Source organism: Prionailurus viverrinus, chromosome C1 (assembly GCF_022837055.1).
Source record: "Prionailurus viverrinus isolate Anna chromosome C1, UM_Priviv_1.0, whole genome shotgun sequence".
NCBI classification, from domain to species: Eukaryota; Metazoa; Chordata; class Mammalia; order Carnivora; family Felidae; genus Prionailurus; species Prionailurus viverrinus.
In genome coordinates this window covers 116456657-116472970 of record NC_062568.1, presented here as the reverse complement: position 1 = coordinate 116472970, position 16314 = coordinate 116456657, and the positions used below count along the sequence as shown (strand labels likewise).

The 16314-nt window shown below is 35.7% G+C and overlaps 1 protein-coding gene across 3 annotated transcripts in view; it reads right to left on the bottom strand.

Annotated features, from left to right (window-relative positions):
• Positions 1–561: 561 nt before the first annotated feature.
• Positions 562–16314, bottom strand: part of TRIM33 (tripartite motif containing 33) — a 130357-nt gene continuing 114604 nt past the window's right edge. Inside the window, exons 13-20 of one of the 3 annotated variants that reach the window (XM_047872714.1) lie at positions 15677–15740; positions 13034–13193; positions 11437–11786; positions 9155–9278; positions 8658–8732; positions 6219–6371; positions 4747–4797; positions 562–4667 (exon numbers count right to left, since the gene is read on the bottom strand). In XM_047872714.1, coding sequence (XP_047728670.1) covers positions 4455–4667; positions 4747–4797; positions 6219–6371; positions 8658–8732; positions 9155–9278; positions 11437–11786; positions 13034–13193; positions 15677–15740 — 1190 coding nt within the window. In that variant the 3' untranslated portion in view covers positions 562–4454. The remainder of the gene's footprint in view (positions 4668–4746; positions 4798–6218; positions 6372–8657; positions 8733–9154; positions 9279–11436; positions 11787–13033; positions 13194–15676; positions 15741–16314) is intronic. The other 2 variants (XM_047872717.1, XM_047872716.1) reach the window with 2 other exon arrangements.

Genomic DNA, 16314 nt, shown 5'->3' with positions numbered 1-16314 from the left:
GAGGAGACCAGTTGAAATACTGGAAGCAAGGAACTAGTAAGGCTGTGATTTTAACCCTTTCGTGTGTATGTCTACATAGAAAATTAACAGGCTTTCAGATTGCACATACCGTTTTTATAGGCTTATATACATGTTTCACTGTGATTTAAAACATAGTAAATGCCTACATTTTTCAGACCAGGAGCAGACAAGCACTTCCTTCTTAAGACTGGAAATTAGGCCACACCTGAAAGGGCATATTGCAGTGGCACTTACAAAATCATCTCAGTGCCTTCCCACATACGAATTTGGTGAACTTAAAAGAACAGCATTTTTAACTTTAAAGATTACTTGCTAGAAAAGGGCCAAACTTAATTTTGTACATTTTGTAGTATGATCGTGACAAATATATCCAAATTGACTGTTTTTGAAGATAACTTTCTCAGCTACAATAAAAAATATATAAAAGACCACGGAGGCAAACACAAGGAACTAAGATGAAAGATATGCTTTACATGCATTTTGGCCCAAGTAAAAGAAACCATTATATCCAAGAGTACATGTTGAAATCTGAAATGTCTATGTAAACTGTGGCATATAAATTTTTTTTTCTTAAAAAAGTACCTTCAATTTTTTTTTTTTACTCAAATACCTACTTTTAAAAAAATATGCAACTTTCCCCAATTTTTAAAATAAAATGCCACAATATATTGTCGTAAGCTCCAGCATACATTTAAATTTCTTACTTTTTAAAAGATACACTGGGTGATATGCATACAAACTTTCCTATAAAATCACCATCCGGGAGAGGACTATGACATGCCTATCAGGCAACAGACTTAAAGCAGTGTTATTGCTTTATCGAGGAGGAGAGAACTGAGAGAAAAAGAAAAAGAAAGCATCAAGGTTCAGTTCAAGATTAAACTGATACACTTTGAAAACCTTGGATCATCTTCAGCAGATTATTAATACAGACGGTATGAATTAAGAATTTGATTGTTTTGATTAGGAGAGTTGGGGTGGGTGGATTTTATAAAACTACTCACCGATCCAATGCGGAGTATGCAAATAAGCAGTACTGACTTCAACAAGAAATGAGATTTTTATACTTCCTGTGTTTTATATGAGGGGGAATGGGTAAGGGACTTAAAAGGCCAAGGGAGAGAGGGCCACAGCATCTACTCCCATTGTGGATACTAAGAGATTATTGAATAAAGATAGTAGGCCAAAATCCAAGGGCACAGTCAGAAGACCTAAATCTACTGGCTTATTAACACTAATCACTAATAATTACATGGCAGGATACCTGCTGAGGTAATTGATAAATCTACAATTTGCACACTATAAACCTTTTGCTTCTATTTAAAAGCATTATTTCTTTGGATTAACTAAAAACCTCAAAAACTGTTACAACAAAAAGAATTAACTGACTTTAATATTATTTAAAATTCTCTTATATAAGACATAGAAATCAGAAAGTACCTTGTTGATTCCAAAAAGAATAATTTCAACAGGGGATCCAATACCTTATCATCTCTGTGGTAATGATCTGTGGTAATATAGAGCATGACCTACAACTTAACCATACTTTGGAACACGTACATGTTTCACCTTGCAAAACAATTCCTTTACTCAGTGAATCAGCTGAGCCAAATGCTAAAAAAAAATAAAATAAAATAAAATAAATAAAAAATAATGCAAATTTAGGCCAGCAGAACAGACTGAGGAACACTTTATTCTTAGTGTTCTGATGGGAGACGGGAACTCAGGTATTGCAAAACTTTGCAATCTTTTTTAAGGAAACATTTAACATCTCCAAATCTAAAGTACTGTTTTTTAACAAAGGATAACAAATGCAAAGAGTATCAAAACAAACTGCCTTCAGGAACTGATATTCAATGTTTACTTTTTTGAGACATGAATTAATAGAAAAACATGTAAGATATCTGAATGTCAATGTAAGTTTTTATACTTTTTAACAGTGATATTAGTGGCTGAACAAATCAGTTAGGAACACAGAGATCAACGTACAAGAAAAAAATTTCAGTGAAATCTAAACTGAACACCTTCATTTAAACGGTGGTTTGCTGATAGTTATTTACTTAATAGTAAATCCTCAGTAGTATGAATTGCCTTCCATTAACAGAAATGGAGCCTATTAAATGCTGACAATAAAGTGGCTTTTTAAAAACCAATCTTAAAAAAACACAAAAAACAAAAATTCCACGTAACATGAAAAAACTTCAAAGGGAACACGTTATCTTTTAAGGCCCCAAATATCAAGAAATAAATATTTAAACTTTAGTTTCTCCTCCATTGGTAGAACCTATATAAAAGACTTATCTAAGAATCATGAAAAGGATTCATCTGAAGAGCAAGTATAAAATACTAGAAATCAATGGATGGACAAAAGGAAGTTATACTGCTACTCATCACTTTCCAAAACTGTGCCCTTAGATACGTCTCCTGATAAACTGAAATCATAAATGCTGTGGGAAAGAGGGAAATGCACATAAATAAAGCATTTTTAAACAATTCTCCCTTATAAGACAATTCTTCTTAAGAACAGGACATTTGAGTAAAATGATAAAACAGTTCGGTGTAGGTTCTAAAGCCTAACTTCTAACAAAACTGAAAGAGGAGCTAAAAGGAAGCCACAGAATGAAGTAAATCAACAGCAGTATTAAATCAATACTGCTTAAATACACCATCAGAAGGCCTGAATAATATCCATGTTTACCCCCAACATTTGTTAAGAAAAGAAAAACAACCCAAAGGAACTTGTATAATAATTTCTTTAGAGCACTTTATTTGATTCAATATGCACTAAAAAATATTTACCTCTTAGACAGTTATGTCAAATAATTTTTACTGAGTAGTCTACTGTCTGAACTGCATAAGCTGAATTTTTAAAAAGGCAAATGATTTGCCACAAATCTGCTGACGTCTGAAAAATATCTAATGGCAAGTCTTCTATTTTGGTCACTTTATATTCTAAGGTGTCCATACAAAAGTAGGACTAACTTTTTTAACCCAACAAAAGAGAAGCCCATACACAGTCTAGAACACACATCTTGGATCTGAGCATCACAAATGAAGAGAAGAAAAACAAAACCGAGCCAAGGTGGTTTATCTGCCTCGGGTGCTGAACGCAGGGTAGTAAAGGTGGGTTTACTCCAGTAACCATTCAAGTGGGGATTGGCTCATTTTCAGGATTTACTTACAGGCCTCTTCTAAGTCCGTTAAGCCCCCAGTCCATGCAAATGTCCCACTTGGTGGACAGATGAGTAATCTAACCCCACCGGGTTTATTTCAATAGTTTGATATTTAATAATAAGCTGCTTCTGAAGATTTTCTGAGAAGTCTGTTCTCTATTAAAATAAGATAGAACCTCAAAATATGAATGTGAACATTAGAAATAGACAGCATATATTACAAATCCATTCTTGATAGGAACATTAGTAAGAATACACATTAGCTTAAAAAACAGGCTCAGCAAATGTTGCTGATCTGCCAGAAGTTTTAGTTCACTATTTACAAATAAGACAAAGTGAAATACAGAAAATTTTACACATTTGGTAGTTGACAGATTACTGTTTGCCAATAGTGGTCTATCAGAAAACTGATACGAAGGAAGACTGGGTAAGAGCCAGTTGTCACCTTCTCAAGCAAATTTAAATGAAAACTACATTAATTTTGAAACAAACATTCCACCTTTGATGGGAGTAACTGTACGATCGGATGATCCGACTGGGAAGTGCAATTCTGTGGAAGGGTTTTTCTGGAAATGACTACCACGTGATCAGCCACTGAAAAGTTACCATATTTATTTCAGCAGACCATTAAAACTGATTAAATGATGATCGATGATGTTTCCTAGACTCTAAGTATAAATAGAAAATAAAACTGCTGTTGAGTTCTTTAAACCAATATAAAAACTAAGGCCCAACAGCATCAAAGTGAGAACAAATATAATGGCATGATTCAATGCACATCTGCACTGACATCAAAGTGGAATCTGAGTAACTTTGATTTTAATTAGAAAACAAACCAGTATGTACGTGTGTGGAAGGGGAGCATGAAAGTTGTTTTTAATAACTGTATGCTCTTGTCCAAACAGACACGAGCAACAGGACCATCAAGTATTTACTTGTACACCCAGTATCCTGCACCAATCAATAGCACATGATGACCAGTATCTACCATTCTAAAGAACCACCCTCTTTAGTAACAGAAATCTTCAAATCATTTTGCTTTTCCTTTTTGTTTTTCTTTTGAAATTGCAAATAGAGTTGTCTCCCCCCTTTCTTGACAAGAAGTGATTTCTGTCCATTACTTCAATCTAATACTGTGTAAGAGCTATCAGCTTCTTCAAGGAGGTGCCCACTGTAGGCAGGATATTCCAGCAACACTTAAATAAAAGGGTTTTTTCTTTTTTTTTTTTCCTTAAAACAATTAGTTAAGTTCATGTCATTTTACTTTATATGTACTGGTCTCTCATCTGACTTTAGGCGTTTTCTGCGGGGCTGTATAAAGTCTTCATCAGAGTCCTCAGTTACCTCACCATCATCCTCTTCCTGCTCAAACTCTGGCAAAGGTGCGAAGGTCCTGTCTGAGTAGATCTCTGTGAGTTTATCTTCAAAGTACAATGCAACTGCTTTCCCTGCCTGAGCTACTTCTGAATCAGCCTGCAAGCAAAAGATAGGAATATTCACCTATTGGTAATGCATATTCCTTCACCAAGTTTGCATGGTCTGAAAAGCTTACCTTCAAATTAATCTCTTGTGTTTCTGCATAAACTTGAACAACTTTCATCATCTAAAAAGGATACCAGAGTCAAAAAAAAAAAAGGGAAATTATAATCCTTTCTAAAGTTATAAAACTGCATAGGATTGGCGACGAAAGTCAGCCATACTAGGGGGAACAAATTGCTATAACCAGATTAAGTGCTTTCTAAAATACTACAGAACATGGAACCGCTTTCTTTACAAAGTTCTGGTGCTAAAGCTACTGTGAAACTGTAAAAACTGTCTCAAATTCAGAATTAATAAAGTCAATCTGAAATGGACCTGGACCAAATACATCAATGTAATTAAAACCAAAAAACAAGTAACATAAGAAATGTTGCTTTTTAAAAACTGTCAAACCATCAACAAACCACCTATCAGAATTCTATCTGTATGGCAATTTGTTAATTATAAATTATTTAACTATAACTAAAGCAGATAAAATGTATCTTCTTCCTCAAAAGGGTTGCCTACAATTCCCGAAAGCAATTTACTTGAAAATAATCTAGCTGATTAGAAAGTAAGACACAAAACTTAGGACTGTATTAATTAAACTTCGAGTAAGGTGTTACTATACTCTCTGTGGTATATCGCTATACTATACTTTTGACCTATAGGGTTTTTTTTTTTTTTTTTTTTACAAATTTTAAAAAGGTCACCTAGATATTTCCAGAGGCAGCTATGAGTATACTTTAAATGATTCAAGTACTTTTAGTAATAGTCATATGGCACCCAAATTCATCAGCAATAAAGAAGATACTCTATAATCTTTTGAAAGATTTTGTAGATTCTTATCCAATTCCATTTTTTTCTCCTAGAATAATGAAAATCTTCCTTAACAATAAGAGACCTGATTTTTCCCAAAGAAAACAAAACAGTTTCTTTGAAAGAGTCACATATCACAGTTTTTCTCAAGGACAGTTCTTCTGTTTCTTCAAAAAAATGTATGACCAAAGTTAATGAAAGTCATATTGCTGAGATCAGAAAACTCAACATTATATACTCTGGGCTACTATTCAAGATGAGCCACCAGAGATGAGTTTATGATTTTAGGGTTCTACATCTAATAGATTAACATTATTAACCTACATTAATAATAAAATCAGAGGAACCAGTACAAATGCCCATCCTAAATGTACCCCAAATATAGGCTGTTTATAATCATTTCCCATAAAATACACTTAACTATAAGTATATATTCCTTTCTATACTTGTATATCTCAATTCTCAACTTGTTCAAAAAGGAATATCCACTATTATTCTTAACTTATCTAATTATACACAGTAAACTTTCTGCTTTGGAGCTGTGGATGCAACCAAATTTTACTTCTGATTGCAGCAGAAAAAAATTTTTTGAATCAAATTAGAAAAAATAAAATAAAACAACCTCCTGCCCCCCCCCCCCAAAAAAACCTAATAATCCAAGACTTTATAGTTTGGAAGCTAACATACTTCATTAAACCTTTCACAGTTCTTGAAGATCAAACGGACATCAGCCACAAAGTCATCTGGGTTTTGGTAGTGTTGGGAATGTTTTTTCTGAAGCTTCTTTTTCACGGTGGATAAATCCATTGGTTTCTTTATAATTTTATAGTAGTTTGGTATCTAAACAAACAAATAAATAAGGATAGATGAGGATTCTCCAAAAATGCCAAACAGTTTTATTTAAAAATGCATAGCCTATTGATTTTAGGGGAAAAATATGTTAATTATTGAGCCAGCTGCTTGCAAATTTTGGGTACAGTGAATGTATTTTTACATCTTTTGCCCCAATCATATATCATAAAAATCAAATCATATTCAGAATATGTGGCAGTCTTAATGGTTAGTGAAGGCCCCAAAGCTCTATCTTTAGTAAGGAGATTTGGAAAGAAAGCAATCAGTAAGGGTAGCCAACAACTCCTATTAAGGACACATCTGGCTCATCAGAATTTTAGGACACCTGAAGAGGTTTTTTTTGTTTGTTTTTTGTTTTTTTTAAATAGGAAAGAAAATTAAAAAGATTACAAAATATATTATTATTATTATTATTAAACATCTTTGAGAGGCTATAACTTTATCACAAAGAACTCTGAACATAAAACAAGAGAAGGAGAAAAACCGTAAATAACACAATAAAAATTTTATTAACCCTTTACTGATCATGCCAGGGAGAGTTCTGGCCCCAACTTTTGGCCAAAACTTTGTATCCTTGGGAAACAAGTGAATTTGGAGAAGCTATTTAAACAGTTCATGAAAAGAAGTGTTTGAAAGTTATTTTCTACAGTAACGTTCCTGAACTTGAAGACAAACGTCCTAGTATCAGATGTATACAATTTGCACAAAATATCTTCCTTGTGTCTAGGTCTTTGGTGCCTTAAAATTCATTTCTGAGGGGCACCTGACTGGCTAGGTTGGTTATGTGTCCCACTTTGGCTCAGGTCACGATCTCACAGTTCCTGAATTGGAGCCCCGTGTGCGGCTCTGTGCTGACAGCTCAGAGCCTGGAGCCTGCTTTGGATTCTGTGTCTCCCTCTGCCCCTCCCCGTCTCTCCCTCTCTCAAAAATAAATTTAAAAACCCTAAAAAAATTTTTTTAAATAATAAATTCATTTCTGAGCCTACCCAGTTAACAAGTCTAGTATTTAATATTCTATAACAGACCTGATATTCAATAGCATCTTAATTCAACAGATGGTAAGCAAATAAAATGTGTGTAGCATATTCTCATTCCATTTGTGAAGCACTGACCACCCCAGATATTCCTTTAGAGCTTTTATTCCTTACAGTCTCCTTTAAGATAAAGAGCACTGACTTGCAAAATTTCCAGTCTTCCTAATCTTGACTGTTCATAAAAGAGGGCTTATCTTCAAAAGGTAAGAGCCACTGTGAAAGATTCCATTTTATAGTTTTATTCAAACTAACATACAGAGGTTATTTTCTCCCCAAGGTACAGAGCCTAGAATCACAGAACTGGAGTTTTAGAAATTTAGTCCAATATTCCCACTGTATGTTTAAAAAAGTAGAGGCAAGGGCGGTTCAGTCAGTTAAGCATCTGACTCTTGGCTCAGGTCATGATCTCACGGTTCTTGGGTTCAAGTCCCACATCAGGCTCTGCACTGACCGCTCAGAGCCTGGAGCCTGCTTCAGATTCTGTGTCTCCCTCTCCCTCTCTCTCTCTCTGTCCTTCCCCCTGCTTGTGCTCGCTCTCTAAAAAATTAAAAAAAAAAAAAAAAAAAAAAAAAAAGGTTGAGGCAGAAAATTATGTAATTTCCCCCCCAAGTTTGATGACAGAACTGGGAGAAGTCTTCTGACGCTTGATCTAAGATTCTTTCCATCATACCTATATCCCTTTACGTCCATCTTAAAAGTAAAAGAGGACACAGAAATTAAATTCATTAAGTTTTCATGACAGCACACAGAAATTTTAATAAATAAAGTGCAATTTTAACAAGTCTCATATCCATTTAGTGCTAATAAATTTTCATACTGGGGGGTGCCTGGGTGGCTCGGTCAGTTGAGCGAATGACTCTAGATTTTAGCTCGGTCTGTGATTGCAGGGTCGTGGGACTGAACTCCATGTCAGGCTCTGCACTGAGCATGGAGCCTGCTTAAGATTCGCTCTCTCTCCCTCTGCCCCTCTCTCCCACTTGTGCTCTCTCGCTCTCTCAAAATTTCAGGTTAGTACTTACAACGTTATCAGGTACTTGCTAAAATCATTCTATAAAGGTATCATATATGTCCTTGGAACATCCAAATGGGGTAAGAAATAATATTAGAAAACTTGAACCTTGGAAGTGTTGAGGAAATTATTCAAGAAGCCTGATACAAGAAGTTTTAGGGCCAGAGCCTTCATTCTTAAGTCTTACAACTGGGCTTCTTCACCAAGGATTTCCTAAAGTAAACAACTCACCGAAGCAGGAACTGGCTCCTGGAATTCAATACTTAATTCATGGCAATAGAGGTAAAGCAGAAGACGTTCACATTTCTGGCCCCAAAAAAGAAAGGAAAACTCATGAAATAGTTTTTCCCCTAATAAGATAGATATTCTTGAGTAAAAGAACTTTATCACTACAAAGTATTATTACAATAAGCTGAACACATATGCCTCCTACCTATTGACTTATCTAACTAAATACACATAACTGAAGCAAACTGTCTTGTTTCCAATTTAGTTTTGAAACTGTCTTCATCTGTTCTACTTTAAATAATTTATCGAAGATACAGTGGTTTTGTTCTTAGATGAAGACTAAGGTAATTTATTTACTACTGACTATACAAATGCAAAGGAGTCATAAAAGCAACATACAATATTTTGTACAAAATTTTATAGATTACCTAGGTAATCTGGAGGTGCACAACATTAACTACAGAATCCCTAATAATATATCCAACTTATTTGACACTTACCCTTTGGTCCACGGGACTTAACCCTTGTGCAGTTTTCCCCTTCTTACTATGTTGCAAATTATCACAATCATATTCAACTTCTGGTTTCCCAATATCTCTGCAAAATGTGCATATCCAGTCCCCACTAAAGAGGGAAACAGGCAATTAGTTCATGTAATTTTAACAAAACCCACTCTAGGGAGAAACCAGTTCTCCAGAGTTAAGTCTCCAGCTTGTTTTCTTTCCTTTCTGGTTTTTGAGGGGAAGAGAGGCTCTCTATTCTTATCAGACCTCATAAAGGGAAGTTGTATGATAAAAGCTTCCCAAAACGTTCCCCAGTCTTTCTTTAACTAATTACTTTCTAGAAAGCTTTATAAAACTGGTATCCCTGCATTTCAAATGGGACCTCTTCCTAGCACAAAGCTGATGATCAGTACCTGTAGCATAAGACTGTCAACCCCAGTATTACCTCACAACGACCCCAACTCATGAATAAGGAAAGAATACAGTTTACGGAATTCCTGGGGTATCCAATACTGTTTTGGCATGTAATAAATATGCCAAAAATAAAATTCTTCTTCTTCATGGCCAGTCAAAAGCCACGAATACACATACAACTCTCTAAGTGCAAGCACACATAGGTATATGTACCCCTTACCTTTTAAAACCTGCTCAGTCTATAGTTTGTTTACATCAGGATTTCCATCAAACCATAAATTCCAAAAGGATTCACTCCCAATAATTCTCCCCTTCTCTCCCCCACCATAAATAAATTTTAAGTCTAGAGATTGTACTGGTCTGTGCCAACAGTTCCAATTCTTTCCAAAGCATCAGCCTTTGAGAGAAAGCATCCAGTGGCAAAATTCTAACATTCCGGTAGATGTTACTACTCAAAGGGAAGAAAAATATAAAATGACTTAATTAAAACACCAAAATGCCAATGCTTTCCTTTTATAAAAGAGCAAAGTAAAAGAAGGCCCTTATTACATCTCTGGCAAATGACTATACCTCCTAAGACTTAGGTAAGAATTAAGATTCTTCAGAAAAATATTCCGGCACTGTTTATACATATCCACCACTTTTCTAATCCAAAGGTTGAAATTTTCAAAACAGGTAGTATTTATTCAACTAAAATCACTGCTTCTAAGGAATCTGAGAGGAAATGTGAATGTTGTATCTACAGGCAGAAAAAAAGCTGAGCTTTCTCAAGAACATTATTGTCACTTAAAAGGAAATCTGGGGGTAAAGGTTTGGGAAGGGAGAAAGCGGTCTCTGAAATCAGCTGGAGACAAAAATGGCTTGAGCACAACTTGTTAACTGGAAGGGATGAAAAAGAGCTCTTCGAATCCCTACTCTACCACTTAAGAAATGAAACTAACCCATGAAAATCTGTGAACCTTGCAAGCTAAATTAGTTCACTACAGAATTAAGACCAGTCCACAAATTTTGTAACCCAACCCAGCACGTTTGTCCCACTGTGTTAGCTAGTAACACCAGCCTGCCTTGAATGCTCACCAATGAGTTTTAATGCTTGAAACCAGATATAGAGCTGCCAGGGGGTCAAAGAGTATGAGGACAATGCTCATATTTCCCCCAATCTTTATTTATCTTCATCCCAAGTTCTTCTCTTCTAAATAAGGAATTCAGTAACTCTCCATTCCAAAGTTCATGACTGGAAGACATTCCAGCTAAATGACAGAAGGAAAAGTCTGAGAAATCTGCACATAATGCTTTGGGCTGGCACTACCAACTACCTGCTTCTGTGGTCAAGAGGAAGACAGAACTAAAAAACTCAAGGTGTTGAAGGTGTTTTTACAAAGTACTTGTTTTTTCTTTCAAATGCCTTTTGAGAGCTTTCAAACATTAGAAAAGGAAGTTCTGGGTAAAGATCCAATAGAGCTGCCTCTAACTAAATAGTATTCTTAAATGAAATTATTGTAGACCCTGTTAAGACTGATTCCAATAGATAAAAAAAATTCAGCTTCAACAGGAAATCAACTAACTTCTCCAACATCCCAGACCCCTACCTCTCATAATTTAGAGTTTTATCTACTTCGCTTATGCCAAGTACAAACTGAAGGCCAGGAAACAGTCTATTTTTTATCACACTATTTACATCTTGGACATTTTACCATTCAGCTGTTAGTTTCTCTAGAAGGTAATACCAAAGGAGTAACAGGCCCCCTGTTTTACAGAAATACTGTGCATTGCTTAGGAAGCCCATTTGCATGAAGAACTTTCTGGTTTTTAGCTTTCAGCTTATATAAACAAGAACAAAAAAAAGTCAAGTATTTCACTGGTACCTTGGAAAGCTAAGAAGTGTTGGAACATGACAAGTTAGATGAAAGACCTTTGGACATTTTTCACAGCACAAGAGATCCCCTCCATTTTGGCAGACAGCACACCAGTCTTCATTTGGGTCATCGTCTTTGCTGTTGCCATCTCCTCCAATCCTTGCCGACCTGTGTACGAGGCTTCGAATCGGGGACTTTCCATTAACAAGGCTGCTGAGCCCTGACTGTTTGCAGCTTTCATTTGTATCTGCAGGTTCGGTTTTCACATGGTTTTCCAGGCTTGCTAATGCATCCAACTCACTCTCTAGATGCAGGTTGGTTGAGAGAGGTGGTGTCAAGCTACTCTCGGGACTGCTCAACTAAAACAAAACAAGGACAAATTCTTGAAGAATCTTTTTTTCTTTTTTTTTTTTAACTTGGCTTCATGTCCAGCGTGGAGTCCAACATGGGGCTTGAACTCATGACCGTGAGATCAAGACCGGAGGCTCAACTGAATAAGCCACCCAGGCGCCCCTCTTGAAGAATCATTTAATCCTTATTGTATGCAGTATGTGCATGTAACTTAAAAGTCATGGCAATACACATACATATACACTGACGTAATTTAAAATGAATTTGGAAATGGCATTATGACATAAAAGAATGAAAATAACCCCAAATTATTTAGGCATGTTAATTTATGATTTTATAGAATACTCTCTAATATTGGTTCACGTGGATAATAAGAAAATTAATTAAGCTGCTAAGCACATTGACTGGAAAGAGAGCATAGGATTATACTGATACCCTATTTTCACATAAGACTCTGTTGCATATCTTCCAAGAAATGTTACTCTGCCTACTTATCATTTTACTAAAGTTGGAAGATTCTGATAATTGTAAAAGAAATCTTTCACCACCCTTTTGCACCCGGTTTTCTGGGGGCATTTTCCCAGCCAGGTATTGGATGAAGGCCAACTTTAAATCCCTTTGCTCTCTAAATATACAAATACTGTGTTAAATAAATATGCTAATCCTCCTACTTGAAATTTCTATGTGCCAACTGTGTAGAAAATGACACTTAAGCCTGGGCAGGAAGAAAAAGCCAAGACCAATATTTGGGCGCGTGTATGTTTTTGAGGTGGCCTTCCTTCATTCTATATTATACATTTAATAAAATGTTCTATCTGAAAAACTCTACACTAGCTAATAAATTCATAAACCAAAAGCAATCTTCCCATCACAAAACTCTTTGATCATTAAACTTCTTTCACGTCAGCAGTCTTAATCCTGAGCTGACAGATCCAGGAAAACAGTCAAGGATCTTTTGTGGCCTGAGACTCAGTGTGACTACTGAGATGATTATTAATAAAGTCAGAACAATACAGAACCCGATTTAGAATCATGGCAAAAATACTAACCAATTACATACTAAAAGATCATTTCAAATGAGTCCTTAATACAATTAAATCTTTTGTGACACATTACAGCAGACACTGCGATTAAAAACTTGGGTTACAAGCATAAATATTCAAAACTAAACAACATGCAGAGTCTACAATGCAGAGACGGAAGAACCCGTGCAGTGGCCTCCTTAGATCCCTGATGGACCCCAATGGGAGCTTACCATGCATGCACTCCTCCTGCCATCCTCTGTCTTTTCCTGTTTCACAGCTCCTGAAAAGCTACATATTTCATCTTCAGTCCCAGGTTCCTGCTTGACCTTTACTTGATCAGACTTGAAGCTAAGACTTGTCTTCTCTGCAGTTCTTCCTGATGACCCACAGCTAATAAAAAACAAAAAATGTCACCTATGTTTGATTGTATAATGTATATAAAACCAATTCTATGAAAAGTAATGCTCATTAAAGAGAAAATGATAGACAATGTATTTCTAGAAGATAAGGATACTCATAATGCAAGTAAGTATGATACAAGCTTAGCCTCAAATTCTTTAAAAACATAGATCAAACTATGAAAAGACCCTAAAAATGTATTTTATGGTGTGAGACACTTATGCTAAATCATTTAAGAAGTCTAGTAAATAACAATTTTCCCAGGCTAGTTAATATGGAATATCAGTGATTGCTTTTCTTTATAAAAGCAGTTTTGGGGCACCTGGTTGGCTGAGTCAGTTGAGCATCTGACTTCAGCTCAGATCACAGTTTGTAAGTTCAAGCCCTATATCAGGCTGTCTGTCAGTGCAGAGCCCACTTCGGATCCTCTGTCCTCCTCTCTCTCTGCCCCTCCCCTGCTCACGCTCTCTCTCAAAAATAAATAAAACATTAAAAAATAATAATAAAAGCATTTTCAATTCTTCTCTGCCCCCAAACATCTGTAGAAAACAGCATTAATAACAGTGGTTCATAAAGCCTCCTCAAAGGAAACTCTATTTTAGCTTTTGAGGGCAGGAAATTGGGAGAAGGGTTTAACAAGTAGTCAACAACCCAGAATACCCTTTTTTGAATCAACAAAATGATAGGCTAAGAGGACAGGTATATGACTAATCAGTTCTATCTAAACCACAAAGTAAAACCACTGGCAAGAGAAGTGAGAAGAAACTGGTAAGACCGTACTGCTACTGAGAATGAACACCTTTTTCAATCTGTACTTTCCTCTAAAAGTACTGATTATTTAAAGCGTAATTAAAAAGTCAAGCAAGTATTTTAATAGCACCCGTCTTCAGAATGCGTGCACGTGCGCGCGCGCACACACACACACACACACACGCGCGCGCGCACACACACACGCACGCACGCACATCCAAATAAGATAAACCTTCAGGGGTACCTGGGTGTCTCTCTCTGTTGGTTAAGCGGCCAACTCTTGGTTTAGCCTCAGGTCATGATCTCACAGATTCCTGAGTTAGAGCCCCTTGGAGGCCCTCCCTCCCTGTCTGCCCCCCCCCCACTTGTGCTATCTCTGTCTCTCTCAAAATAAAAAAATGTTTTAAAGTTTATTTAAGAAAGTAATTCATGTATCTTAAGTCTTTCTTACATTGCACTAAATTATTCAAACTAAAAATCAGTCAACATTTATTCTATTTTATGTTAACACACTCCACACACCAGCCCCATTTCTTAAACCTGTCCACCAAGAAGGCATAAGAAACAATTTAAGTAGCAATGAGTGCCCCTAATGCCCAGAAGACTGTTTCCAAGCACTATTTCCTTATTAACACAACCAAGATTTCTTAAAGATATGGTGATCAGTAGGCCTGAGGCAGGAAATCTATAAGACAAACCTGGAACATCATTTCGTAACAGGAGTAAGGAAGTTTTCAAAGACTACTGGGGTTATACCAAAGGACTAAGGAGCCAAACAGCCAAACAGGGAATAATTTAACCCAATAAAAATAACATCTATAATAGTTTAGAACATATAAAATGTTTAAATTTATGAGTTCATAAAGGTAATGATAAAAAATCTCATTGGTCACTGTTGGAAGGTGCTGGGAACCAACTCATTATTAGGACACAAAAATTTCCTTTACAGAAATAGATTACACCAGTAAACAAAAAGAAAGAACACATTAAAATATCATTATTTTCAACCAGTAAAAAAAAAAAAAAAAAAAAAAAAAAGCTAGGCAATGATCATTAATGGTTGCTGTCACAGAATCAACCAAACATTACGTGCCCTGACGGAAATACTCGACACCACCAATGAAGTATTCTTCCTACCCAACCTTCCCCCAAATCAAACCTAAATCTGATCAAATCTCATCGAAATTATTAATACAGAGGGGAAAAAACAGCAAGTAGCGTATTTAAATGACAAGGTGGGGAAAACTGTTTTGAGAAACAATGTTCCTTCAACATACAATCTGATTTTGACCTCAAGGTATCTGCAGATGGCAATGTACATACAGCTTATTTTAATGCAATTTAAAGAAACCATTTATTAAAAAGGGATGAGAAAAATTGGGAAATCTGTAACTCGATCTCTACTGATGTTAAAGAATTAGCTAATAAATTTTTCTTAGGTGCAACAATTGTTCTGTGGTTATAAATTTTTTAAATTCTTCAAATGATATACATTGAAACAGTCCAAGTAAAATGATAAGATGTCTGAGGTTTGTTTCAAAATAATTCAGAGTAGGGGGAAATGTATGGGAGTACAGAAGAAATAAAAATGATAACTTGGTAAATGGTGAAGCTGAGTGATAAGCATAGGATTTCGACGTAATATTCTTCTTATTAAAATACATGTTTAAAATTTTTCTTAATAAAAAAGAGAAAAAAACCCCACTAACAATGTTAAAACTCACCTGCCTCGACTGCCAGTACTAGAGGTACTAGGGGGTCTCACAGGTGTGTGAGAATTGGATAAACCTGGAAAATAATACATAAAATGATCATCAATGCAGGGAAGAATATTCAGAATTCTACCTACTAGTTACAGAATTAAAGATTACTATGATGCAATTTAGCAATTCTTAGAAATCAGGCCTAGCCTTAACCTCAAATCAGGGATGGCATGTGTAACCCTTGGAGTGTTTCAACCAATTTCTGTCAGCTGAGCCCCGACATGATTCTCAGAATTCCCCTCAGAGCAAGTCTATCCGATCAATGAAAACTACCACATCAAGAGAAAGCTATTTACCATCCAACTCCAAGTCATCTGGTAAATATCTTTCTTAGATTCCTAATAGTTACTCCTTCTTTATAAGTCCTGGAATAATTATATTACACCTTAAAAATTCTAACACTCAGAAATTGTATTAATGATGCATCTTACGAAAAACTCACATTTAAACTTGAACTATCTTTACTCCAGAAATAATGAGGTGGTCTGTTTCTATTTCAGTAAGAAATAAGTAATGTTTAATTTAAACCAAGAAAATATACTCTGTAACCACTTCTGCACTGTCAATCCATTTAGATTTGCTTTAATTATTCATTCCTT